Consider the following 20,650-nt stretch of genomic DNA (forward strand, 5'->3'; position numbering starts at 1 on the left):
TTTTTAAACCTCCAGCTCACACATTTTCATCTTAGCTCAGGGAGGAGGGCTCCAGAACAGACTAATTTATGCAGGAGCCAAATCGCTCGCTCACAACTTGAATGCCAGTAGCTCACAAAGTAGAATTTTTGCTCACAAGACTCCACGGCTTAGAGGGAACATTGGACTGTGCGGGGGACGTAGGACTATTCGCTCCCAACCTAGGCTACCTCGCAGGGTGAGGGAAAGAAGGAGAGAACGCCGTATGCCACACTGAGCTCCTTCAGGGGCAAGGGAGGGTGAAAATGCTCTTTAGTCCCTCCTCGAGAGTAGCGTGTTTGGGAAACGGCTTTATCTGACGTATTTCCCCGCAGGAAACGCGCTCCTCTCGTAGCGTCCTCCTATGCTGTTCAGTGGACTCTTTGATTTTTTTAAAAAGAAAGAAAAAACTTCTCAAGTTGCATTCGACGTATGTGTGGCTGAACGTGTGTCTCGACCTCCACCTCGAGGTTTCGAATACAAAGTGGACCTGCGTTGCCCCTTTCTTGCAAAAAGCGTAGGCCCCGCGTGTGCACTATATGGCGTAAAGAGGACTAATAGTTCTGCGGCTGGACACGTGGACTGCGCTCCCGTCTTCGGTGGCTTGGAACAGAAAGGGGCGTCCGATAATGATGAGGGCACGGAGGGGCCTGTGTGTGTGTGCCCCCAGGGGAAGGAAACTTGGGTTCAGGCGTTCAAACAGAAGTGTAGCTTAGAGACTGGGGGAGTGAGAAGACCCTTCTCTCTTCTCTTCTCCCTTTTCCTTGGTTATCAGACCAACGCAGCTACCCACTATCTTGTGCTTATGAGTGAGCCCTGGGGAAAGATGAGTTGCCAACTGGAAGGGGCTTTTATGAACTCAGCTGCTGCACCTCAGGGAAGCTTCTGCTGGAATGAACGTTCTTGGCTTTTAAGGTGCCACTGGAGGGCTCTTGTTGAAGTTGCTGCTGGAGACTAAGGCGACTGCTCTTCTGGTATTATAAGCAAAAGTATGAGGTATAATAATACAAAAGTTCAGCGGCACTTTAAAAACTAGTAACTTATTTTTAGATGAGCTTTCAAGGTTTACCACTCGTTTCTTTAGCTGTTATGTGAATTAGAACTCATCAAGAAGTTGAACCCTGTGTCATCCTGGCTTAAACAGAGACTTGGGTTTCCTTACTGACTACAGCCTCTAATAGCTGTGCAGAATTTAGGGTTGCCAGCTCTCAAGTAGGACCTGGAGACCAGTGTTCTCTCTAAGCTGAGTTAGTGTGAGCTAGCTCACAGTTTTTTAGCCTCTGGCTCACACATTTTTGTGTTCGCTCAGGAAGGATGGCTCCAGAGGAAACTAATTTATGCAGCAGCCAAATCTCCTGCTCACAACATTAATGCCAGTAGCTCACAAGGTAGAATTTTTGCTCACAGGGCTCCATAGCTTAGAGGGAACATTGCTGGAGACCTCCCAAAGTTACAACTGATCACTAGCCTATAGAGGCCAGCTTTCCAGAAGAAGGCTGCTTTGGAGGTTGGACTCCATGGCACTATACTCTGTTGAAGTTCCTCCCTGTGCCCCACCTTCCAGATGCTCCACGCCCACCAAAATCTCCAGAAATTTCCCAGTCAGGAGTTGGCAGCCCTAGCTGGACTCATGAAGGCCGAAGTTTGCTTTCTGTGCTGAGAGTTTAAAGATCGGGTAGCCCAAGGAACTGTTTAAGGTTCTATTGATGAGATGGACTGTAGGAGCAACTGGGGCACCTGCATCCCTTTGTACCTGAAAATAAACTGGGCCACTGCAAGTTTTAGAGTCCCAGCCTCTGGGAACTGCCCCCTGCGAGACAACATCCACTGCCCCCCCACCCCAGAGCAACAGACACAGAATATAGAAACCTGCCCTTCTTGTTACTATACAGATGTTAATATTTTTTTTGTACTCTTTTCTTTTGTCCCCCCTAAAAGAACAAATCCAAGCTCTGGAAGCGCAGCCTATCGTCCACGTAAGCTGCGGGAAGAAGCACTCCCTAGCCATTTGCAGCCACGGAAGGGTTTTCTCTTGGGGAGCCGGCACTTTTGGACAGTTGGGCACCGGAGAACTTAAAGACCGCTTGATCCCCAAGTAAGTGAGTTGATTGTAATAGCTGAGATGTGGCTGAGCCCGGACGATTGCTGGGCATCATCCAGGGAAGGACGCATCCCAATATATATTCAGCCAGGACCACTGCAAGAAGCCTTGAAAGCTTGCCCTTGCTATCCATCCGCCTTCAGTTATGTTTGCAAGCAGCCCAGCTCTACCTGTTGAACCTTGAAGGCTCTTTGCAGGCAAGAAGAGTTGAACAGGGATTAGAAGTCCTACTTGGAGGGAACGAGCAATGCTGGCTGGCGGTTTCTCTTCTGTTTTATCTCCAGCCCTCTCCTTCTTTTGGCAGCTAATCTTCCTATAGCAGTTGGGGACGGGTAGGGGAGATTAGCTTCAGGGAAGGGGAGAGAGAAAGAAATGCTACTGGCAAGTGTGATGGTGTGAATGCTAACCACCCAGCCAGCTATAGTATGGTTAGGTAGGGTCTGTCAAGGGAGGAGCTGAAGTTAAGTTGATGGACTAAAATGAAGTTTTAGTCCAGGGGCACCTTTATGACCAGCAAAGTTTTGTGCTAGGTGCAGGCCCATAGCTACAGTGGGGCATTACCACGCGGGCCTCCTCACTTCCCAACCAGCCAGTCTATTTTATTTTTCATGTCTGCCACAGCCACGCTAAGCTGTGCCGTCACCCTGCACTGCTTGCCAGCAGAGTGCCTCTGGCTGGCTGTGGGTGAGGCATGCCGCAAGGCGTGTCTGACCCCTACTCCAGCCCTCTCTCATCCCTTTTTTTTAAAAAAAACTTTTACTCTTTCATCGCTCCTGACACAGGGCCCCCCGACTTATTTAAATGCCCCCCGAAGTAAAAAAATCCTGGCTACAGCTTGTCTAAGAAGAAGAGATTGGATTTATACCCTGCCCTTCACTACCCAAGGGGGTCTCAGAGCGGCTTACAAACTCCTTCCCCTTCCCCTCCCCACAACAGACACCCTGTGAGGCAGGTGGGGCTGAGAGAGTTCTGACAGAAACTGCTCTTTTTCAAGGACAGCTCTTATCAGAACTATGGCTTGCCCAAGGTCATCCAGCCAGGTGCAAGTGGAGGAGTGGGGAATCAAACCCGGTTCTCCCAGATTAGAGTCCGCGCACTTAACCACTACACCAAACTGGCTCTAGGTATAAGCTTTTGTGTACATGCACACTTCTTCAGATTCCGCTTGGTGTCTGAAGAAAGCTTATACCCAGTATTAAACTTTCTTGCCCTTAAAGGTGCCACTGGACTCAAACTTTGCTCTGTTGCTTCAGACCAACAGGGCTACCCACCTGAATTTATTAACTAGAGTTAGTCTTGAATACTGTTCTGCAGGGTGTATGAATGCATTTGTCTTGGCTCGTTCCTCAGCTATGGGGTGAAACCACCATTGGACAAGGCCCTGCAGGATTGTAGTGATCACCAGCCACAGAAGCCTGGTATTCAAACTAGCCTTACCTGGAGTAAACCATGGGTTGGGGTGGTATCTCAGCCAAGGTGCTTCTCTCGCCTGAAGTTTACGCCTGTCCTTCTGCCGTTGCACAGCCTATGTAAGACGGAGCTGTTCCAGAGGGCTTTTCTGTAAAGGGCTGTTAGCAGCCTGACTAGCCCAATTTAGCCAGAGCTCAGAAGCTAACCCAGATCATCTCTGGTTAGTACTTGGATGGGAGACCACCAAGGAAGACTGTGGGTTGCTATGCAGAGGAAGGCAATGGCCAGCCACCTCCGCTCATCTCCTGCTTGGAATGCTCTGTGGATGGGGTTGCCATAAGTCGTGACCCGACCGCACATTATTTGTTAATGTGTGTGTTACCTGCTGTAAAGCCGTTTCCAGCTTATGATGACCCTGTGAATGAATCACTAGGGATGGGTGTGAACCAGCTCACGGGCCAAAATTTGACTTGAACTTGGGGTGGTTTGGAGCTTGGGAACTGATGTTCGGGGAAGGCACTGTCTCCAAACATTTACTGGACTTTTGGTTGGTTCAGCTGTTTGGGGCCAGCCATCTAAATCTAACAGCTGAGTTGCGTGGGGTTCTGCCACTCAACTGTTAGGTTTAAATGGCTGGCTGGCAGCCACTTAACCCTTTGGTTTTGGTTTTGCTTCTCCCCTTTGACCGAACAGCTGAGTGGTGGACGTGGAACCAAAACCTGTTTAAGCCTAAGAGCTGAGCGGCAGACCTTTCTCCCAGCCACGGCGAGCTGTGGCCGGGAGAAAGGGGGAAAGGAAGTTCTTTCTCCAGGTGATCCCCCCAAGATATCCAGGTATTTCCCAACCCAGTGCTGGCAACCATAATAGTTCAAGAAGGTGCTTTATGAGGGAAAAGTGACTTGTGGACTATACCACAGTGTACTGGATCTGTTTGCCGCATGTATTATCTGTTGTTGCTGTATAGTTTTGTACTTAACGGAATGCCAGTTTTTTTTATGCACTGTATCTGCAACTCAGCTTATTCAGGTTTCTGTTACTTTAGGTCTAGTATGCTGCTTATTAGAGATCTTTATCATTTTTGGCCATCAAGTCAGGCTGACGTCTGGTGACCCCTAGTGGGGCTTGAAGGCAAAGCAACATTCCTTTTTTGAGGGGGGGCGGAGGGGATTTTTTATTGCATTTTTAATAAACTACAAACTACAGTGAAAAAGTAGGAAGGGGGAACTACATCTAGGGAGAAAGGAAAGAAAACCACTAATAACTAAAACCCCAAGAATAGGAGATCATAACAGCTTATATAAGTATTAATCTTAAATTGCTAGTATTACTTTGAACATAGTCGGTTATGCTAAATTATTTATCTTTTATCCATTAATTTAACTGTTTAAAGAGAAACCCAAGAGCATCATCCATAATAAAAACAGAATTTTAAGGCACAATTCAGAGTCCTTCAGCCTTCACTTTGTTTTATCTTTTCTAATCCTCAATTGATATGCAAGTTTGGGTGCAGCCGCTCCCTTATCGGAAATAGAGTCCTCATCGGAAGACCCCGAGTCATCTTCTTCCTTGGAGTCCTTGGCTTTCTCTCCCAGCTGCACTCTCAGGAACTCACGTGCTTTAAAGCAAAGCGACATTCCAAGGTGGCTTGCCATCGCCTCCCTTTGCGTCACAACCAGTGCTCTCTCTAAGCTGTAGAGTCTTGCAAGCAAAGATTCTACTTGATGAGCGACTGGCATCAAAGTTGTGAGCCAGTGATTTGGCTGCTGCGTAGATTAGTTTGCTCTGGAGCCCTCCTTCCTGAGCAGAGACAAAAATGTGTGAGCCAGAAGCTAAAAAACTGAGCTAGCTCACACTGACTCAGCTTAGAGGGAACACTGGTCACAACCCTGGTATTCCTTGGAGTTCACCCTTCCAAATGCTAGCCAGGTGCCGGCCCTTCTGAGATGTGACAAGACTAGACTTGCCGGGCTATCCAGGTCAGGGTGCTTATTAGATATCTTATAATATTGATCGTATCGCCCTGTGCCATATTATAATCTGCTTTGAGTCTCAGTGAGAAAGGCAGACTCGAAACGTAGTTAGCAAGTCAGTAGCCCTTGTGGACAAAATGGGCAAGATGAGAGCTGACTTGCAGGCTGTTGTGAAAATTACTTTAGGGTTGAGGCGTGCTAAGGGTGCAGCCCTCAGCATTTATGAAAAACCAGCCTGTATTTAAAGGGCTGGCAGTCTCCACCCCATCCTTTTTTAAAAAAAAGATGAAATCCTTAACGCTTGCTTGCTTTCTTCTGTACAGGAAAATAGAGGGCTTATCTACATGCAAAATCATACAGGTGGCCTGTGGACACTACCACTCAATAGTCCTGACAAAAGGTAACCCTTTGTTTCATTAGACTGTTATAAACAGCGCTTGTTTCATCATATAGTTTGCATAAACGGGATGGCTGTCCATCACTGTAGCTCTAATGCTGCAGATGTCAAAGTGTGCACTGGGAAATCCTAGCTGTTACAGTTGTGACCTCTGATCTTTCTCTCTCTGTCCCCGACTTCTTCCTCCTGAAACCAAGATGGCAGAGTCTTCTCCTGGGGGCAGAACAGCTACGGCCAGCTGGGAATCGGTAAAGAAGTCTCTTCCCATGGTCAGCCGCAGCATGTTTCTGCTCTGGACGGCATCCCGTTGGCCCAGGTGGCTGCAGGCGGGGCACACAGTTTTGCCCTCTCCCTTTTGGGAATTGTATACGGATGGGGAAGAGACAGTGCACATCAGCTGGGTCTAAGTCAGAGTGACCCCAGAGGTATGGCTGCCTTTGAATTCCTCTTGGGTACGTTCCCACTTTGAATGGCTTCCGGTAGAGTCTTGAAGTGTTAAGTAGGAATACCCGAATCTTGGCTCAACTTGCAAACAGCGACCTTTCCACCTGTAACCATTTCCAACCAAAAAAAGCCCGAGTTAAATTTTGAAAAATTGTTAAAGTCTTCCAAATGTTCTTGTTCGGGCTTTGCTCTGAATTAGTGGCATTTTGTGTTTCAAAACCCAGGAGGCTGGTTTGAAATTTGCCGAAACAGCAAATGGGTTGTTATAACAAAAGGACTGCTTGTTGTTGACACCTAAGAACCTGTGACTGCAGTTCTGTGCAGAGTCTTGAAGTGAGAAGCCTCAGTACTTAAGAACAGAAGAGACGCCAATGTTGGATCAGGCCAAAGGCCCATCTAGTCCAACACTCCGTCACACAGTGGCCAAAAATACCAGGTGCCATCAGGAGGTCCACCAGTGGGGCCAGGACATTAGAAGCCCTCCCACTGTTGGCCCCCCCCAAGCACCAAGAAGACAGAGCATCACTTGCCCCAGAGTCCCTATCTATACCTTGTGGCTAATAGCCACTGATGGACCTCTGCTCCATATGCCTATCTAATTCCCTTTTGAAGCTAGAATGATCTTCTTTGGTTCTCCAACAGAGCAGGTCTTCAAGCCACGCTCGGTGGGTGCTCTAAGGAACCTTGACGTGATCTACATTAGCTGTGGGGCTGAGCACACGGCTGTCCTCACCCAGGTACACTTAACTTTTTAGATTGCTAGGATCTGATTGTGCACAAAACCAAGGGAGTGGAACCTCAGAATGTCAGGCATCTGAAGTGTTCGGACCAGGTAATTCCATGGCCCACACAGTCCCAGCCTGACTTCTTAGGGCTTTTGGCAAAGATGGGTGGAACGAAAAAACTGAGAAGCTTATTATTGAGCATGAATCGTGCACCTGTGTAGCTGTGGTTTGTTCAAACTCAAACAGAATGGCAGCGTCTTCACATTCGGCGATGACTCCGCTGGACAACTGGGGAGTAGCTCTTCTGCCCAGGAAAGAGGCCCTCAAAAGGTTGACCTGATTGACGGGCCGGTTTCCCATCTGGCATGTGGAAGGTATGTACTTCAGCTTGTATCTGGTGGTCTTTTTGTAAGGGAGTGGGAAAGTGTGCAAGAAGCAGTGGAGGTAATTCTGTGTCTTCCACCAGAGTGGGCTGGGAAGTGAAAACAGCCTTGCAGCAACCCAAGCTGTTTGGCCTCAGCCACGCTGCAAACCAGTGTGGCTGCTCTGCTCAGCACTACTAGCAGTAGGCGTTTCCTCCCCCACTGCATCTTTTTGCAAACTGGCACCAATGGGAGAGCAGAGGCAAGTTGTTAGCTGCCTCCAATTGCCCTGGCCAGTGAAGGCTCTGAGCCAAGCAGCTTCTGAGCCAGTGGCAGAGTTGCTGGGGGCCTCTGAGGGCCCTCTAGGGCAGTGCACTAGGAAATTTCTCTGTAACATAAAAAGGCAATACTGTCCTTTGTCACTCCATGCTAGATGTACAAAATCCGGTGCTTGCACCTGGGAGAATATATTTCTGCTGTGAGTGGTTTGTCTGTAGGAACCTTGGCTGGCAAGCAGGCTGTGCATCTTGGAAGTAAAAAAATGTAGTCACTCACCCTCTGTGCAAACCTGACTTCTGCAAGCCCATTAAATTAGGGATGCCTGCGTCCTTGAAAGCAATGATCAGGCTTCACTGAAGATTACCCCTAGGCAGCCTTGCTGGTTTTTCTGAAGTGAGTAGCAGCTGCCACCAACTGCGAACCATCCCTGCCTCTGCCATTGCAACAAGAAAGCACAAAAGAGTGTGGCCACCCTAGTGCTGGGCTTTGCTGAATAAAGGAACTGCGCTGTGGAGTCTGTACACTTCCCTCTATCAAGGCATTGAGCAGATGGGGTTTGCACACGAAGATGGTCTGGTGAAAGAAAAATACAATATGTGGCGCGTTAGTGGAACTGCCGTTTAATCAACATTTAGACCAAGGTGGGTAGCCGTGTTGGTCTGAAGCAACCGAACAAAGTCAGAGTCCAGGGCCATCTTTTGAGACGACAAAGTTTAATTCAAGGTGGGAGCTTTCGTGAGCACGCACGAAATTAAATCCTTAATCAATTTTAGTTGGTTTTCCCCCTACTTAACCCGTTATTTGTTAGTGTTCTGTTGCGCTTTTGGTGGGTGAAGCCCTGCCTGAAACAGGGGGATAGGGAGGGAGGAAGAAGATCAGCAGTGCATGCATAAGAGGAGACAGGCCAGAAAGGCTAAACCAGGGCTATTTTTGGGCAGGAACGCACAGGAACGGAGTTCTGGCTGGCTCCCAAGTTGGCCACGCCCAGCAGGAACTCATTAGCATAATAGGCCACACCCAACAGCAGGAACTCATTAGGACTGGGTACATTAGGGGTGTGTGGCCTAACATGCAAAGGAGTTCCTGCTACAAAAAAGCCCTGGGTTTTGACAACAAACAAGGTAAACAGAATAACAAGCAAAAGGTGGGTGTGGCTGGATGACCACACTTCTGGTAACATGGGGGTGTGGCCTAATGTGCTAATGAGCTGTGCTGTCAGGGGTGTGGCCCAATATGCTAATGAGTTCCTGTTGTTGGGTGTGGACTATTATGCTAATGAGTTCCTGCTGGGCTTTTTCTACAAAAAGAGCCCTGTGCAGCTAAACCCTCATCTGCAGATCATCCCAGCCCCAGTGGCACCTGCCCACTTATGCAGAAGCTTTGTTAACCTCATTCTCTCTCCTCACCTGGGGAAGGAAATGGTACCCCCAAGAGCATCACAGGATGGTATCCTGGGGATCTCCTGGCTAATAAGTTCCTTGAAAGAGGGAGGGGTCCTATGGGGGGGGGTGAACGGAGATTCTATTTTCACACAGCTCTTTTTTCTTTTCCCCCACAGCTATCACACTCTTGCCTACATCTCTGTTTCCGGCAAGCTGATCTCTTTAGGACGGGGACGCAGCGAATGTGGAACAGCATCTTGCGAGCAGGCTGAGACGCAGAGCTTTAACATTAGTGCACTAATTTCTCCTAATGGTATCCTTTTCCTCCTTGAACGTGTTTCTCTCAAACCCCCCCCCCCAGTAACTGGATTTTATTTTCACATTCAAGTTTAGTCCTCCCTATCATTTCCTTCAGTCTGACTACTGCTACTATGCATTATCAAAACGTTCTGTACATATTTGAAATGAACCAAAGGGTGGAAATCCTGATCTTTAAATACTGAACAAGCATTTTGAGCACGTTCTTGGCAAAACATTCTGGACAACATTAATCGGACTCTGCAGGGAAAGCTTTGAGCATTTATTAAAAAAAGGAAAGCCAGATATTAATAAGCATACAGGACTGACACTGGGGTTGGGGAGGAAGGAACCATTTAAGCTTGTTGCTTACAGAGTCTGTCTCCACTGCCAGAGTGCTTGAATAATCTTCTGATCCCCTGTCCTGAAACGATGCTTAATGTAATCCACAAACCTGGCTTCCACTCGAGGAAGAATATTCCTTTTGTACTTGTGCCTGTATTGTCGCTTTCATCTCCTCCAGAGAAAAGGGTTTTGCTGATCTTGGAGTTTGTGGTTTCTTCTCCCTATGAGATTCTGGTGTTTTTGATTCAGCTGGTGTCACTGTCTTAATCTTTTTCCATTCTGGTTTGATTCTTGGTCTGTGTTTTGAAGAAGAATCGTCGGCCAATTTTGTTTTGCATTTTTTTTTTTGCTGGAGTCTTCATTTCCTCTTCATCCTTCTCATCCTTGCCATCATCGCTTGCTCTGACAGTTTTGCTTTTTCCTGTGGAGCTTTGCTGAATGCCACATTGGGGGGGGGCTCTTTGCTGAAGGGTTCACAACTTTCTCTTCTTCCTCATCTTCAGTTCCTGGCTCTTCATCTAATGGCATAAGATGTTGACCACTGGCATAGACAGGCCCAGAGCCACATTCCAACTGCAGAATTAACAGGTGGTGTCATTCCAAAGCGTCCTGATGAAACTGTGGGCTGCAGTGACTTTTCCAAGGATGTCTCTGTGACTGTAATCTGGTTGCCTTCATAGTCCGATGCTTCTGCTTCAGCAACATGCAACTCATCTTTAGCAGCAGCCCCTAAACTGACTGTTCTTAATGACAGCTGATGGTCATTTTCTGCATCATTTCACCTTGAAGTGATACTCCTTGTCTGCCTTTAGTTCTCAACCGAAGAGGAAAGTCCGCCACTGAGAAGTCCACAACCACAGGGAGCCCCTATTCTCTATGTCCATACTACTGTCCTCCATTTTGCTGCTGTTCTTTGCGGAGGTCTCCTCTCACCTTCTCTTCAGCAAGACTCATGGGGAGGGAATGATATGTGAACCTACCACACAACACACTCGCAACGGATGGAATAATGAACCAAGAGGAAGCCTCATTCAACATGTTTTAATTAAGGGGGTGCATTCAGAAATACCTGAGCCGAAAACATACCTGAAAAATTACCTTATTACTATTTTTGCCATCCTGATGATACCTGGGATTTGTTTGAAAACCCAAAAAATCCAGGAAAAATCCCAGATATATCTGGGATTTTCTGGGCAAATTGGGAGCCGGCGTCTTGGGTTTTCTCTGGGCCTCCTTGCTGCTCTTGTCAGTTTCAAACTAGTCCCCCCCCCCCTTTGCCTGGCTTTTAAAATGTATTTTATACTTTAAATTATAATTTAAAATTTATTTATTTTATACTTTATTTTATTTATTTTATACTTTAAATTACTTAATATACCAGAATTGCCTAATCCCCATATGCACAGGGCTCTGAGTGATGTGCAACAATAGTTAAAACATCAGACAGAAGACAGAATTAAAATTAGGTGGGGTAAAAAGGAGGCAGAGATGGAAGAGGATGGAAGAAAAAAGGGAGGGGGTCAGCCGTGATGGAGAACCATTGCTGTCCTCAACTAAAAGCCTGGTGGAACATCTCTTGTGACTCTGCTTTGAAATAAGTTCTTTTTAATCTTGCAGTGTCACAGTAGCATTGGATTTTGCTGGCATTCTGTACACTAAATTGGTTGTGCTGGGTTTGAAAAAAAATGTCCCCCCTTCAGTTTTTGTACTTTAACTTGTTGTGCTGGGCTTGAAAAAAATCCCCCTCTTGCTTGGATTTCTTTTGACTTTGCTTTGATATCAATCCTTTCAAGCTTGTAGTGGCACAGTGGCATTGGGTTCTGCTGGGCATTCTTTACACTGAACTAGTTGTGCTGGACTTGAAAGAAATGCCCCCCCTTCAGTTGGTACTGCAGGGGTACCCTGGTTTGACATTAGTCCTCTTTGGCTTGCATTGCCACAGTCGCACTGGGATCTGATGGGCATTCTGTACACTGAATTGGTTGTGCTGGGCTTGATAAAATGTCCTCCCCTTCAGTTTGTACTGCAAGGATTCTCTGATTTGATATTAGTCCTCTTTTGCTTGCATTGGCACAATGGCACTGGGTTCTGCTGGGCATTAATACTTTGTACTGGTTCTGCTGGGCTTCCAATCCCCCCCGCCACTTAGATTGTGATTCAGAGCTTCACATCAATCTTATTGAGCTGGCATTGGCACAATGGCTGTGGGTTCTGCTGGGCTTGCAACATCCCCTTGTTTGTATTTGTTGTGGAACTGGCCTTGCCACAGGGCACTGGGATTTGCTGGCTGGGCACTACATTGCACTGGTTCTTCTGGGCTTGCAAAAAAAACCCCTTATATTGTGACTCTGTGCTTGACATCCAGTCCTGTTGAGCTGGCATTGCTATGATGGCACTGGGTTCTGCTGGGCACTCTATACATTGCACTGGTTCTGCTGGGCTTGCAAAAATGCCCCACTTCAGTTTCTACCATAGAGAGTCTCTGGAACTTTGATTCTGTTCTGTTGGGCTTCTATTGCCCTTGCTTTTGTTGCTATTTCTTGCTCCATTGAAAATGATGGAGGATGGGGGTTATGGAACTAGACCCCCTTGGTCAAATCTTTTTGAAACTTGGGTTGGGGGTTCTTCTGAGGAAAGGCACCAGGAGCTATGCTGCAAATTTGGTGTCTCTACCTCAAAAATTATATCCCCAAATAAGTTCCCCACTGATTATAATGGTCCCCATAGGCATAGGGTATAACGGAGCCAAGAAAAATCCAGGATTCCGGAAGAATCCTGAATCTGAATACCGTGCTGGTATTGGAATTTGGGAATACTGATATTTTCCAGGTCCAATATACAAGAATATGGGGAAAAAGCAACCTGATTTTTTGTACACTCCCCTAGTTTTAATCTTGCATGGAAAGGGTTGGATCCAGCATAAAGACTGTTGATTTTTTCCCCTGCCTCCCCCCCACCCCCGGAAAGCTTATTCCTCAGTTTGCAGGACCCAAGTGGCACGCAGGTTAGTGGAACTCAGCAGTGAAAGGGGAAGGGGGAGAAATTGCTTTCTCCTATCAGCAGAACAGTGCTGAAAGAGGAGGCAGGAAGGGCAATTTTATCTCCTTCCCCCTTTTTACTGAAGTCTATTGACCCTGGTTGGCTTTGTGCCCCTGGGAATAGGCTTTCGGGGGGGGGTGTCAGAAAGGACTCCTGGGGAGAGGAGAAAACACAGTGTGCCAGTTATCAAAACAAATGAACACTGCAAATGTAATTAACAAGTCTTATATCAATGCTTTTAAATAAATATTTTAAAATAACAAACGAGTGTATAGTCTTAATATATATTCAATTAATCAAAGTTTTCTTACACCAATTCCAAAAGTATTTAATACAGGCCGAATCTGCATCTAACATTTGCTCCATTGTTGTACCAAACCCACACTGGAACAGAAACCAATGCTGTAAGCTGCCCTGAGCCTGCTTGCGGGGAGGGTGGGGTATAAATCAAAATAATAAATAAATAAACAGAAAAAGATGCGGCTCAAAACCACATTCAACTACCCCAGGCCAACACTGTACTGACTGCAGAGTCACCCCTGAGTGGCCCTAAAATGGCCATAAATCTATGCAGACAGGCACCATAAAAGCAGAGATCAAACTGAGTGAAAGCGGCATGCAGTCTGGACGCTGCCATAAAATTCGACAAAGTGAAAGTGGCATGCAGTGCAGATGGGAATTTCTGTTCGAGTGTGGGTTTGGTAAGACAGCAGAGCAAATGCTAGATGCAGATTCGGCCACAGAGTCAAAACTCCAAGCCAGAGTAACACATAAAGCTCCCAAACTCTCAAAATGCAACAGTCATGAGCTATATATCAAGGTTACAACGTAACACTACTAGTTCCGAAGTTCTCAATATGACAAATTTATATAACAGATCAACAATTGGAAGTTACAGTGACGTGTATCCTAGGCATATAAACATGTTTCTGTCTTCTTTTTCAAAGCCACATCTCCCTTCTGTTGTGGAGCTCAAAATTCAAGTCAGAACCAGTGCTCTATCAGTCCTGCTATGATGCTGCACTGAAGCACTTGATAGCCGGGAGGCTACTGGCTAAAGGAGATTTTTTTAGTGTTAGTGCCCTACATAACTCCTTCAATAACAAAACCAAAAACTGAAATAGGCAAGTTGCATAGTACTTTTTTAAGGTAAGGGTGTTAGTGCCCTACATAACTCCTTCAATAGCAAAACCAAAAACTGAAATAGGCAAGAGAGATCCTGCAAATTGTGTTTAATTTAGTTAGCATTGCTGGAGCAGAATTCAGGTTTACTGGTCACTAGAGGAAGAGTATTGCTGGCTCACATATTTGTTTTAAGGCGAAAAGGGCATTAAAAAGTTTGGACACGGAGACAGAATGTGTTATCTAATCAGACAGCTCGAAAGCATCTCTATAGAAAGTTGCACGGAGGACGTAGGCTAAAATGGAGAATGTTGCAAAAGGCTTTGGTTTCCCCACTAGGAGAAAAGTGGGGTATAAATGAAGGAACAATATTAAAATACTGGAGAAAGGGAAATCGCACATCGTAAAGAACATTTGTGTAGCACTGATGCTGTTTGTCCTTGCAGAATTGGTAGACGTTTCAATAAAACAGATTTTTGCAGGAACATACGTCAACTTTGCCATCGCTGAGGTATGTTCTGTGGACTTCAAAATGCTTTACCTGATTTGAGAAGTATTTTGTTTGTGTAGATGTGGGTTTGGCAAAGGAAGGGGGGAAATAATAATTGACCGTGATAAGAGTGAGCACAGAAACAGAATACTGGTTCAGATTTGGTCTCAGAAATCATATAGATGGCCTGAAGAGTTGCTGTTCTCTGATTCTTCTCCACCCCACCCCTTCTGCAGTGTGAGGATGATAATGTTGATATATTTTAACTGCCTTGTTGCCAGTATTGCTGAGAGTGTATGCATGAAGCAGGTTGGACCTTATGCAAATCTTTAGAAATGTGTGGTATTTTATGAATGCCGCCAATACCAGCTCCTCCTGTTTTCTAAGGGTTTATGATATGGAGGAGAGGAGATTGGATTTATACCCCGCCCTTCACTCAGTGTGGCTTACAAACTCCTTTCCCCTTCTCCTCCCCACAACAGACACCTTGTGAGGTAGGTGGGGCTGTAAGAGCTCTTTCAGAACTGCTCTTTCAAGGACAGCTCTGACAGAAGTATGGCTTGCCCAAGGTCATCCAGCAGCTGCAAATGGAGGCGTGGGGAATCAACCTCGATTCTCCCAGATTAGTCTGCACACTTATTTATTAATTTATTAGTTGGATTTATTCCCTGCCCTTCCCATCAAGGCAGGCGAGGGGTGGCTTACGCAAATGCATATATAGATACAATTAAAAACTTAACCACTACACCAAACTGGCTCTGGATAATCATCTTGTTTTACAGCCTCTCTGCGAAACAGCCCTTCCCCTTAGCCAAGTATTTAACCAATAGGGTTGCTAGCTCCCCCAGGCACACACACCCCCACTGATCAGCTGGCCAGTGGTGGGATTTACCAGGAGAGATACAAAGGCCCTGGCAAAGTGATGTGGTGACATCACTTCCAATGTGCATAGGAATTGACATCATCACGCAGATGATGCCCAGGTGAAGTTCAGGTTTTTTGGGGAAATCTCTATGGTAGAGGCCATTTTTACCATAGAGTTTTGCCCAAATACCAGAGCATCACTGAGATGTTGCAACTTGATGATGTCACTTCCTATGTATGGCAGAAGTGACATCTCCATGTCACCTGGGCCTTCCTCTCTCTCCTGGTAAGTCCCTCCCATCCCCCACTGGTTGCTAGGAGGGAGCTGGGAACCCTGTTAACCAAGCCTGTGGTCGTACACTTCTGTGCATCTGAAGACGGCTGTTACGATTCACAAGATCTCACACTGAAAATGTTGTTGGTGTTAAAGGTGCCACTGGACTCAAACTTTGTTCTACTAAGGCCGTGAGTCCCCCAACATAATGCCCGTAGGTGCAGTGGTATCCGCAGAAGTTTCTTCTGTGACAGCTGGCTGCACAGATTTGGAGACCCCTGCTTGAAGGTGCTACTGGAGTTCTGTGTCCTGAAAGCTTATGATACCGATAATCATGAAGGGTGAGTGACATTTACTCTTCTTCTCTTGTTCTCCTTTGTTTTAAAGGCCTCTAAGGACACAAGCGGAGTTTCCTCAGTAGAAGCCTTGCCGAAGATTAGCCAGCTGGACAGGGCACTGCTTGATGAATGGATGGCAGCAGAAGAAAACGAAAGTCGACAGAAGGCAGAGAGGTCTCAATGTGTTGTCATTTTATGGAGGAAAAGGAAACAGCCATAAAGCCTGTGCCCGGAGCCAAAAGTTGTTCCTACACGTCACAAACATCTACAAAGACAGTCATTGGGCACAGTTCTTGCTTTTTGCTGCACCATTGGCTCAGTGGTGGATTGCCCGTTCTGCATGCAGAAGGTCCCAGGTTCAATCACGGGTAGCTCCAGCTAAGAGCTCAACTAAACATGGCCACAGGTCCATCCCCTCTCCACCACACTGTTCTAGAAGCAGTGGTAGTTCTTAAAAAATTGGCGCAAGGCCCTGATCAGGATTGGGCAGTGTGGCTGCTCTAGGAGTTTTTGCTTCTCTCCCCACCCCGACCCCAGTGCCTGCCCAAATGCCGAGAAAGCCCCCATGGCTGTTTCTGCACCTGAAAAGGCACAGGGGCCACTGCCCACCTAATCAGATGAGGGCCTCGTGGCAATGCTTGAAGAGCTGCTTCTAAAAGGCCATCTCATTTCGTTTGCCTCTTAAGGGATCTTGGGTATTGTGATGTTAGGAAAGACCTTTCCCTGGCCGAGACTGTAGAAAACTGCTGCCGCTCCAAGTGCTGGACTGGATGTGGACTTGGTATTAGGCAGCTTCATGTGGCTAACAGTTCTAGAAGTATGATTCGAATGAAATCCAACCTTAAATCCAGTACGGACATAAACAGGCCAGCGTGTTGCTCTACATAAATGGTCTTTTCTTTTTTTTGCAGAGAAATAGCAGAGATATTTTCTTCCCCTCCTTGTTTAACGGCAAGCTTTTTAAAACCAAAGTAAGTAGTTCAGTTGTTTCTGCAGAAAAGTGGTGGCAAATGGAGGCCCTGAGTATGGGTACCATGTTGCAAGCATCCTTTCTCTACCTATTGTTGAAACTGTATCACCTTTAGGTCTGCTCTGAAAGCTGGCTGCTGTATGATGGTTGACCTACAAAAAGCAAGAGACGTATTCGATGAGCTTACCCAGAGGGACTGGATTGCTAGCAAGGTAGAGAATCTCTTTACTTGGGGCCGTGTGGTGGTGTGGATTGCGTCCAGAGAGGAACAGATTGTTTTGAGATATGGAAGTGTGTGCATTTCCTGCATCCACAGCAACACTTGCAGAATTGTGAGATCTGATACTGGATTTTGCCTCTTAAGAACTACTGTTTTTTAAAAAAATCCAATGAAATACAAGTTTCTAGCTGTTACTGATGTTGAGATGAGCATGTATGTGTGTGGTAAGTGACTGGCAAAGCTGCAGGCAGTAACATAGCCTTTATGTTTCAGCAAAAAAGTCTGTGGCAAGTTGGAGGTTAGACTCTTCATTGTAAGAGGAGTATTAAGCTATTTCTTGCCTGACACAATGTACATTTGATTAATCCTGTGTGTGTATGAATGTCTAACAGAGTAATTAGAGCCAGTTTAGTGTAGTGGTTAGGAGCGTGGACTCTAATCTAAGAGAACCGGGTTTGATTCCCCACTCCTCCACATGCAGCTGCTGGTGTGAGCTTGGGTCAGTCATAAGTTCTTTCAGAGCTGTTCTCTCAAATGCAGTTCTCAAGAGAGCTCTCTCAACCTCACCTACCTCACAGGGTGTCTGTTGTGGAGAGGAGAAGAGGAAGGGATTGTAAGCTGCTCTGAAACTCCTTTAGGTAGTGAAGGACAGGATATAAATCCAATCTCTCTTCTAATGTTGTAGAATTTTTAAATAATAGTTGGGCTTGCATTGAGCAATGCCACCAATGGCCAGGAAAACAAAATCAAAACTTCAGTTTCTGCCATTAATAGCACAGGAATAAGACTTCAGCAATATCCCAAAATCAAGAAAATACAACACTTTTCTCCGCCTTGTTATGTGTGTTGCACCTTATGCATAGCTTTAGAGAAAATGCCTTACTTTGTCAGAGGTATTCACTGTGATTCAGAAACAATTACAAGGGGAACACCACAGGCCAATTGATCTAATTAAGCCAGAGAATGGAGTTGTAAAAAAGCAATCAATCATAAGCTTCTCCATTTTTTCACTACTTCTTTGGGTCAGTTTGAACCCACTATCTGGGCAAGAACTAGAATTTGTGTTATGGAAAACGATGAGTGGGCAGAGGAGAGACGAATATGGAGGCGTGTGGGTCAAGTTACAGTAGAGAGAAACAGTTTTGCAAAGTTAAATTAGTCCTTGTAGCAGAGGGTACCTGTTACGTATCTGTGTGAGTCATTGCTCTGGGTTGGCCTCCTTCAGCTCAAGTGGCACACTCGGTTCATGCAGAAAGGCAGGAAATGGGTTTCCTTGTGGGGAGCTTATTCTCCGCCTTTTAGGTGGAAGAGTGGTGTGAGTCCAGTTTTAGTTCTAAGGAGAAGAAGCTGAGAAATACGAAAGTTCAGTTTATAATCCTTCAGGTGCTGCTGAACTCTGTTTTTAACCGGCAGCGGCTTGGGATTTAAGTGGCTTCCATAACTTTTAGACATGCTTTCTGTTTCCCTCAAGCCTACCAGAAACCATGCAGAATGAATGAAATGACCTTTTGGTGGGACAGGAGCCTTCCAGTTTCTAAGATAAGATGGGGTTTGTGCCTGAAAGTAATACCTGCTGATGCAGAAGCTGTCCTCCTTTCCCTCCTCTCTGAAGGACTGTTGTATAGAAGAGGAAGGGATTGTAAGCTGCTCTGTAGACTGTTGTGTCTACTACCAGTGAAAGGAGGCACTTTGTGTATGCTCATAAATATGCTTTTATGTCTTCTCCCCACTGCATGCTCTGGCCTGGCATAGACTAGGAACTGCTCAGCATAATGAATGGCGGTCCAATTTGCCATGGAATTTCATCTCTCTTTAATACTTTGACTCTAGAGCGAGAGGGGTGGGTGGCAAGTAGCAAACCAGTGTGCTGTTGAACTACAGGAGGGCGTGTGCATTTCTAGCTAACAATGCTGTTTTCAAAACTGATGGCAGGTCTTTCTCTGTGTACTGAACCATCTGCTCCACGACCTCCCACTGGACTCTCCTCACCAAGAGGCCTTTTCTTGCTTCCTCCTCGTACCCGAGTGCCTCGAAGCTCTTGAAGCAAAGAGCCAGCAGAGTTTGGGCAGGGCCTTTGCAGACCCCGTCTCCAAGCTGAGCAAGCGCTCTTCAGACGTTCTAGGTAACTTTGGACAATTCTGCTCTTTTCCTTTGGGCCTGGGAGTCCTGGCTTGTGCTCACCTGTTCTGTCTCCTCCTTTCTTGTACCTTTCCATCACTGCACATGTCACGTTAGCTTAATGATGCAGCCAAACAGGCGAGTAACTGGTGGTGGAAAGTGCCATCAAGTCACAGCTGACTTATGGCAACCTCGGGGGGAATTTCAAGGCAAGAGATGTCCAGAGGTGGTCTGTCATTCCCTGCCTCCACATCACAACCCTGATGTTCCTTGGAGGTCTCCCATCCAAATACTAGCCAGGGCTGATCTCTCTTAACTTCCAGGATCCAATGAGACTGGGCTAGCCTGGACTACCCAGGGAGTAACTAGCTGTAGCTAAACACTAGCCCATATTCTCTCCCTTTTGCAAATGTGGACTCTCATGTCAGCATGTCATGTGGACTCTCAGGTCAGCATGTACAGAATCCCAATGTTCTTTGCTCCAAATTCCTGTTTGGTTTTATTATTATTTTTAGAACGTTTTTATGCTGCCTCTTTGGGAACCTGCCCGACGCTGCTTACAAAATAAAAATAAAACATGTACTGTTTGAACACATGCCGATTACCAAGATGGGGATACCCGAGAGTTTGGAATATGTTGCAGCTAACGGGTGGCTCCGCACCAGTCAATTGTGGTGCAATTACATTGAATTGTACACATAGTTGTTTTTTTAATTTTTGTTCATTTAACAACATTTGTACCCCACTTTCCTGCCCTTATAGCCAGGGCCACCCAGGTGGCTAGCAAATTAAAACACACATCGTGATGTCTTAAACTGCTGTTAAAACCAACAAACATCATTAAAACAGTAATAAAGTAATCAGTGAGGCTCCAGATGATGTAAGTGACTACCCACAGTCTCCCTGTGCTTTCCTTGCCATCCCCAGTGTTTCCAGGAGCCAAAATCTCCAGGTATTTCCCAACCCAGAGCTGGCAATATGAATGTAGCCCTGTTAAATGTGTTTGAAAAGAAGAGTTGCCAATTCCCTCTCCTCTTTTCCTTCCAGAAAAACATTGGTCGGCTTTGCCAGCTGCTTTTTTCAACAGAATAGTTCAGATGCTGAAGAAGGCTGTGGTATCCCTGCTGCCTTATTACTATGTAGCTCCCCACAGTCAGGAACTGGTCCCTGTCTTGGAAGCCCTTCAGAAACTCTACGAGGTAGACTCTGGCAAGTACTTCGGTGGGAGACCTCCAAGGAATACCAGCAGTCGGGAGGCGGGGGCAGGCTTTACTCAACCACCTCTCTGAATGTCCTCCAGGCCCCCAGTAGGGGTCAGTCACCAGAGGTCGCCATGACTTCCAGGTGCACGAACACTCACGCACACTTGTGATCATACTAAAAAAATACAAAAATAGAAAGAAATCGGACAGTCTTATGGTTCTTGGAGGAGGCCACAATTTGGTGGCAAAATGCATTGCCTAGCTCTCTCAATCCTGACAATCC

The 20,650-nt window shown here is 46.2% G+C and overlaps 1 protein-coding gene and 1 pseudogene across 1 annotated transcript in view; one reads left to right on the plus strand and one right to left on the minus strand.

Moving 5' to 3' along the window:
• LOC107110065 (probable E3 ubiquitin-protein ligase HERC6) overlaps window positions 1–20,650 on the plus strand; it is a 36,128-nt gene that overhangs the window by 185 nt on the left and 15,293 nt on the right. Inside the window, exons 2-13 of the mRNA XM_015410786.1 lie at window positions 1,957–2,113; window positions 5,823–5,899; window positions 6,094–6,321; window positions 6,983–7,077; window positions 7,312–7,439; window positions 9,265–9,401; window positions 14,338–14,411; window positions 15,907–16,031; window positions 16,769–16,828; window positions 16,943–17,039; window positions 18,980–19,169; window positions 20,213–20,378. Coding sequence (XP_015266272.1) covers window positions 1,957–2,113; window positions 5,823–5,899; window positions 6,094–6,321; window positions 6,983–7,077; window positions 7,312–7,439; window positions 9,265–9,401; window positions 14,338–14,411; window positions 15,907–16,031; window positions 16,769–16,828; window positions 16,943–17,039; window positions 18,980–19,169; window positions 20,213–20,378 — 1,534 coding nt within the window. The remainder of the gene's footprint in view (window positions 1–1,956; window positions 2,114–5,822; window positions 5,900–6,093; window positions 6,322–6,982; window positions 7,078–7,311; window positions 7,440–9,264; window positions 9,402–14,337; window positions 14,412–15,906; window positions 16,032–16,768; window positions 16,829–16,942; window positions 17,040–18,979; window positions 19,170–20,212; window positions 20,379–20,650) is intronic.
• LOC107110118 lies at window positions 9,723–10,629 on the minus strand (annotated as a pseudogene).

The sequence above is a fragment of the Gekko japonicus genome, unplaced genomic scaffold, assembly GCF_001447785.1.
Source record: "Gekko japonicus isolate JY-2015 unplaced genomic scaffold, Gekko_japonicus_V1.1 scaffold42, whole genome shotgun sequence".
NCBI lineage: Eukaryota > Metazoa > Chordata > Lepidosauria > Squamata > Gekkonidae > Gekko > Gekko japonicus.